At 34.7% G+C, this 7,077-nt stretch overlaps 1 protein-coding gene across 1 annotated transcript in view; it reads left to right on the top strand.

Moving 5' to 3' along the window:
* CEP120 (centrosomal protein 120kDa) overlaps nt 1-6,403 on the top strand; it is a 97,179-nt gene extending 90,776 nt beyond the window's left edge. Inside the window, exons 19-20 of the mRNA XM_006885999.1 lie at nt 2,091-2,236; nt 5,550-6,403. Of these exons, the coding sequence (XP_006886061.1) occupies nt 2,091-2,236; nt 5,550-5,787 (384 nt within the window). The 3' untranslated portion in view covers nt 5,788-6,403. The remainder of the gene's footprint in view (nt 1-2,090; nt 2,237-5,549) is intronic.
* Nucleotides 6,404-7,077: the final 674 nt, after the last annotated feature.

The following is a 7,077-nucleotide window of genomic DNA, read 5'->3' as shown; positions in this document are numbered from 1 at the left end:
ATTTGGTGACTGGGGTAATCGGGATGGGTGTGTCAGAGGCGGTGTGGTTGGTGCAGGATAGAGCAGGGTTTAGAGCTGTTGTGCATAGGGTCGCTATGAGTCGGAAACGACTCGATGGCACATAACAACAACAACAAAAAAATTTGTTTATCCAAATCATTAAATTATTTTGGTACCCATTGCCATTGAGTCTATTATGAACTCTATAAGACAGAACAGAAATGTCCCAAAGAAGTTCCAAGACTGTAAATCTTTACAGAATCAGATAGTCACATAGTTCTCCCATTGAGTAATTCATAAATTCAGTCTGACAGTTAGTAGTGGGTAATTTAGCCACTGCTCCTCACTAATTACTGGAGAAATGAAAAAAACACAATGAGATGAATACAGGTCCTTCTTTTAGAATGGCTAAAATGTCAAGAAATGATATTACCAAGTCTTGACAATAATATGGAATTCTGGAGCACTCATACTATGGTGGAAATTTATATTATTTCAACCTCTTTGAATGCTGTGTGGCAATATTCACTAATGGCTAAAATTCACATAAACTGTAGAGAGATGATTTGAATCCACCAGCAACTCCACAAGAGAAAGATGGACAGCCTCCTTCTATGTGATGTATACTCTTAGAAACCCAATGGATAGTCAGATATATTGATTCTGACATAAAGGCAATGACTTATTTGAAGTAGTGGTTTGAGGAAGTAGTGGTGCAGTTGTTAAGCACTCAGAAGCAATCTGCTTCCATAATAATTTACAGCCTTGAAACTCCTATGAGGCAGTTCTCCTCAGTACCTTAAGGTTGCTATGATTTGATACTGACTGGATAGCAAAGGGTTTTCCATAGCATTTGAATTCTGAAATGCATACAAAGGTGTGTCAAAAGACATGGACAATAATGTTCACATCAGCATTATTTATAAAGGAGAAACGACACAAGCATTTGTCAACACAAGAATGACTAAATTTTATACTCATTCAGTAGAATGTTGTGTAACATTAGAATGCTACATAAAACAAAATACTAGTGAATCTTAGAAATATTAAGTAAAAGAAGTCAGCCAAAACTATTGTATACTATTTTGTTCCATTTATATAAAGTTCAAAGTAGGCAAACATTGTATGAGGAAGTAGATTAATAGGTAACTTTGGGAAAGGGTATGTAGTAGTGACTTGGCGCAACAGAAGGGTACGTCTAGGGTTCAGAAATTGTTCTGTATGCTTGCCTGACTGGTGGATTTAGAGTGGTTTACTTGAGGAATAGTTACTTAAAAGTCCTCTTGTGTTTTGATAGTTTTCTCATTGCCATAATGCAGTGAATATTTAGTTTTAAAAGATGACACTTTTGTTCTGCAACATTGAGGTCTAAGGTGAGAAATGTAACTGTATCTAAAGATACACAGAGGCTAATGAGCTAACTGTGCTGGATGAGTGAGTATTTTAGTGCAGTATTATTTCCAGTAGCTAAATTAGTCTTCATTGAGGAAATGACAATTTACACATTTGTTTTAAAGAGAGATTTTATCTATTTATAAAGTTTAAAAAGCAAAGTAAAATATATCCTTTTCTCCTAAGTTTTGCTCAAAATGTATACATTTGTATATGTATGCACAAATTTTTGTATGAACCTGACAAAAATATAGAAAGGCTTATTATAAGTAGAAATGAGATTAGTGATCCATGCAGAAAAGAGTATTAAATCTTTCTTTGTAAATCTTCATATAATTAGTGTTCTTTAAATGTTGTTATCACCATTAGTCCTCGTGGAATCTTCTTGTACCGACATCCAACTCTTGTCATCAACTCTGTCATCCTGTAATATTTAGCTAACCTCAGTCACTGATTGGAGCATCGAGATGGCTTATATTATTGGACCATTGGATTATGGCTTATAATGGCAGAAGAAGTAATAAGTATATTCAGAGAAGATGTGAGCATTTCTAGATAATATGTGACTCATAGTATTGGCAGTGCATGACTGTATTACTAGTGTCAACAAAATTATGATCACAGATTAGTTATATGAAATACATCATTTTCCCTTATACTAGCTGTGTTTTAGATTTGGTTTTTTTCTTCCTTTCAAGCGTGAGCAAGAAAGTCAAATGGCTCGTCTTAAAAAACAGCAAGAAGAATTAGAACAAATGAGACTACGTTACCTGGCTGCTGAGGAAAAAGATACAGTAAAATCTGAGCGCCAAGAATTGTTGGATATAAGAAATGAACTGAACAGGTATCATAATACCCACATGTATACTTAGATTTTGCTTTTGTTCCTGGCTTTGGTATTTATTACTGTTTGAGGTTTAGGGATCTGTTGGTGTAGTCTGTACAGAGTTGCCCTGCTAACCCAAAGGCAGTACTCCTCTGGAGGTTCATCACTAGGGGCTCCATGGAGAAAGATGGGCTTTTTCTTCCTGTGTGATAACAGTCTCCAAAAACCCACTGAAGGGTCAGTTAGGGGTTAGTTCTTTTGTTTGTTTGTTTTGTTTTTTTAAGTTTTTTTTTTAAATTTTATTTTTGTGCGTGTACCATCAAATCGGATCAGACTGGTACAGGAGGAGATTGCCCCTCCTTCTTCAGCAGAGCATCTGGTGGATTCGAACCGCATACCTCTGGGATTGCAGTGCAGCTTCTTGCCACTAGGCCACCAGAGCTCCCTAGGGATTAGTTTTAACTTGAAGACTATGTGTTTGAATTTATGAAAGGATTATACTACTTAGCTGCTCCACAGGAGAAGGATAGGCAAGTTCCTCTTGTGCAGTTTATTGCTTCTGAAAGCCCACTCAAGGTTTTCAGACTGTGGATCAGTTTCTACTCAACAGCACACAGCAACAACCAGTACTATTTTGAAATAAAAGGCTATATTGAATTTTTAATTAAGGGATCTCTGATAGCTTAATGGTAAAGAACTGTGCTCTCAACCCATAGGTACTAGGTTCTAATCTGCCCGCAGCTTCACTGGGGGTAAAAATTGTCACTTCCAACTCCAGTGAGGTTTAAACCCGCTGGAGGATTAGCTAGGAGTCAGTCTTGATTCAAGTGAAGTGAACTTGAGTAAAACTGCTTACCTTTCTAGATAATCTTGCTAGATAATTCACGTGAGTCAGATGTGTGAACATATTGAATTTTTAATTAAATAAAGGATAAGGAATTTCAACTTGATATTCTTACTGATCAGTAATAAATGGTCATCATTTATTGAGCTCTTATTGATGTGAGAAATTATGTTAAATGACTTGCATGCATATCTCATGTTTATCTTCAAAGTAACTCTTTGAGGGTGCTGTCCCTTTCTAGAGATAAACCGAGATTAAGGAGATTTAATACCTTTGCAAGATTAGCCAGCTAGTGAAACTTGGGACCATAGTTCAAATCTAATTTTTGAGATTGTATTTTTAATTACTATGCTACAGTGGGCTTCAGTGTAGTGTGACATCGACTTTACTAATTTTTTTAATACTAGTTTATTTATAAAATTCAAATACATTGTTTTTCATACCAGATCACTCCCATTTCCTTTGCACCCCCATCAAATTGTAGAGCCCCAGATTAATCATCACCACGCACCCCCGCCCGCACATCCACAACTATCTGCTTCCTCCCTCCCCGCTTTGGATCCTCAGACTCATTCTATAGTAATGGTTTTAAACAGTATTTTTTTAAATAGTTTTTCATGTTGGAAAAGAAGTAATTTCTTTCTTTGACATTTGACAATAAAAAATGGAGTTTTGTTTCTTGGCTTTAGGGTTTTGGGGGTGGGTTTTTTTGTTTTTTAAGAAAGTAGAAGATGATTTTTTTAGCCTAGTTTGTTAAGTAACTTGTACCTTTTTGTTTCAGCAAAGCATACATTATACAAAGTAGCCCACCTGTGAGCTAGGAAAATGCAGTTATTATGTATAAGCTAAGAAAATGCAGTTACTTTGTTAACTGGGATCAGAACTGAATTAAAGAACCACATTTAGAGAATTAGGAGTCTTTGGTTGTTATAAATGGTTAATGTGCTCAGCTGTGAACCAAAAAATTGGCAGTTTTAGTCCACCCAGAAGCTTCTCAGGAGACCTAGAGATCTACTTCCAGAAAGATAAATCATTGAAAACCGAATGGCCCATACTTCTATGGTGATGTATGTCGACTTCTCATGAGTTTGGCATTAATTTGACAACTAAAGGAAAAGATCTAGAGTATTAATTGTAAAATATAGAAAATTAATGAATTGTTGATTGCCATTGAGTTGAGCATGACTCACAGTGACCCTATGAACACAGGGCCTGAAGCCTTTCTATAACTATCGTCATTCATTTATCCAAATTCATAGTTTCCCGAGGCATGTTGTTTAGGAAATGGATGCCACTTCTACTTCCAATACTATAGTGAATGAATGAACAAATTCCAATTGGGACAGGTCATGTTAACTGATTCATGGCTAATGCTCCCATGGACTTTCCAAGGCTATAAATCACACTGGTCGAGAGTGCCCATTTTTCCGCCAAAAAGGACCTGTGGATTTGAAACGCCAGAGAGACATAGCCTTTGTGTTAGTATTGTAACTCCCTTTGAAATAGAACACCAGAGGTCTCTGGTGAGCCTTTTCAAGACAGTGTGGCTGCCAGTATTCTGTTGGACATAGCCAAATCTTATGCTAGAACCTGCTTTCCACTTTTCACTTCATACTTGGGCATGTCAGCAGGAGAAACCAGTCCTTGGAGAAGGACATCATGCTTGGAAGTGTCAGCTCAGAAGAGGAATAATACCCTGGATGAGATCCATTGACACCGTGACTGGCATTGGGGTTGGTCAGGTGTGTCAGAAATGGAGAGGTTGGCTTAGGGTGACTATGGGTGGGTTGTAGTTGATAATAAGATAATGTAGTCACAAAGAGTAACTTGAAGCTACCCATACAAAGTCTTAAAATGCAAATTGCCTTTAAAGTAGACATTTGTATTTACATAAAAAGATATAGTTTCTAAAAGTAGGAACTTATTAATGAAGTATCCCCAAACATAGAATTTAACAAATAAGAATTTGTTTACAAAATCTAGGAAAAATATTGATGTTCAAAATAATAGCAATAAAAGCTTAGTAGTACTTAGAGATCAACAACAAAGTAAATAATATTGCATCCAAATGCAAAAAGAACGCTCATTGATACAGAAAATATTTACTGTGTATGTAGGTGGTAAAGTAATAAATAACTTTGTATATATATTTAAAAATACGTATTTTCTGTTGAAAGACTATACAGAAATGTGTTACTCAGTTTGGTTATCTCTCAATAGCAATATTGCAGTTGATTTTTATTTTGTTTAATCATCTCATATTTCTAGAGTTTTCATTATTACTTTAAATTTTAAAAGTAATTATTTTGGAAGCGGCCTTTTATAAATATGCTAATTTTGACCAACCAAGTAGAACATTGAGTTTTGATTGTTTCATCATTAAAAATTGCTTAAAGCTTGTTTTATCATATTGTTTTTAAATAATGCTGTTATGAAAGCCAACACAGTATTTGCTGCCCACTTGAACATTAATTCTTATATTCTCAGGTTAAGGCAACAAGACCAAAAACAGTATCAGGATTCCAGAGAGATTGCAAGTGGAAAAATGGATAGCCCGCATGGCAAGGCATTGGAAGAAGGATTGGATGATTATTTGACTCGTCTAATAGAGGAAAGGGATACTTTGATGAGAACGGGTGTGTATAATCATGAAGATCGAATAATAAGTGAACTTGACCGACAAATCAGAGAAGTTTTAGCAAAAAATATTGCCAGTAATGAATAACATTTGGAAAATCTTCACAGAGACTCCAGGTCTTAATTTTAACTTCATTTTAAGACCCTAAAAAGAGGTATAAAATGGATTTTTAATACTATTTTCAATTTTTTGAAAGCAAAATTTTTGTATGTTGTATAGTATTTATTTTCTTTTTTGCTTTATGCTACACTCCTTATGCTGCTTTTATTGCAGCTATTCTTTTTTTATAGACTCATTTTAAATGATTCTCCAGTCTTGCTCATCATTTATAATTTGATGTTAGCTTTCACAGCATCTTTTCACTAACTTTGTTTTAAGAATAATGACTGGAGTAATTTCCAGTCTACAGTTTTTCATGTTGAACCAAAAAAATTCGCTGTTGGCACTTTAACAATGCTGTGTCCTATTCCATTTGAATGTCTTAATACTTGAACCAATTTTAAATGTAACCAGTTTTACTTAACTCAGAAGATCTTTTTTTTTCCTTTAACTTGTAAAATTTTGAAAGTGACAAATTTGCAAACAGAAAGCAGAATCAAGACAGAGAAGCCATATGGCCTATTGGATGACAAATTGTTTATTTAAATAAAATTAATACAGATTAAACATGTTTCAAGAGCTATTGAACTTTCGAATTTTAAGTCAAAGCTTCCTTTTGCTATTAAGTGGTTATCTCACCACTCTACTGTGCACGATTTATTACACTGTAATCTTTGGTTGGAATTAGAGATGCTCCCCCCCACCCCGAAATATGGAAGAAGACGCATAAAAGCATTAACTGAGAAGTCTTTTCTAGTCTCCTTAATTTTAATCATTCTTTTCCAAAAGTACAAAAGCTTAAGTCACTCAATAGATGTGTATAGTGCCATGTCCATATTACTTGAAGGATTCCTTTACATCGGATTCTTCAGATTCATTGTTTGTCCTCTAAGTAACACTTTCCACCTCCTCCTACAGGCAGTGAGAAGATACATTAGCAAATTCACAAATTAGAGGAGTTTTTATCAATGTAGTTTTTTTAATTCTTGAAGATATAAAAATTATACTTTAGGAAGTTATGCCCTTTACGGCTAACTTTGCTAAAAGCAAAATAGCCTGTTTTTTAACATTCCATTAACTAATTTTCTCATGTCTTCCCATGGATAGACCACTTGTTTATGAAATTAAAGTTCTTAAACACTTTACGTTTTCTTCATTAACGAAGTATTTTCCAAAATAACCCCACAGAAAATAACAGAAAAAGAAATTATTGAATGAGAAGGATCATGGATTCATAAATCATAAATCATGGCAGGGATTTGAAAAAATATTAATTAT

The sequence above is a fragment of the Elephantulus edwardii genome, unplaced genomic scaffold, assembly GCF_000299155.1.
Source record: "Elephantulus edwardii isolate Elephantulus edwardi_28Jun2011 unplaced genomic scaffold, EleEdw1.0 scaffold00046, whole genome shotgun sequence".
Taxonomy (NCBI): Eukaryota; Metazoa; Chordata; class Mammalia; order Macroscelidea; family Macroscelididae; genus Elephantulus; species Elephantulus edwardii.
Note: the sequence above shows the minus strand (reverse complement) of the source record. Positions and strands in the feature narration are given on the sequence as shown.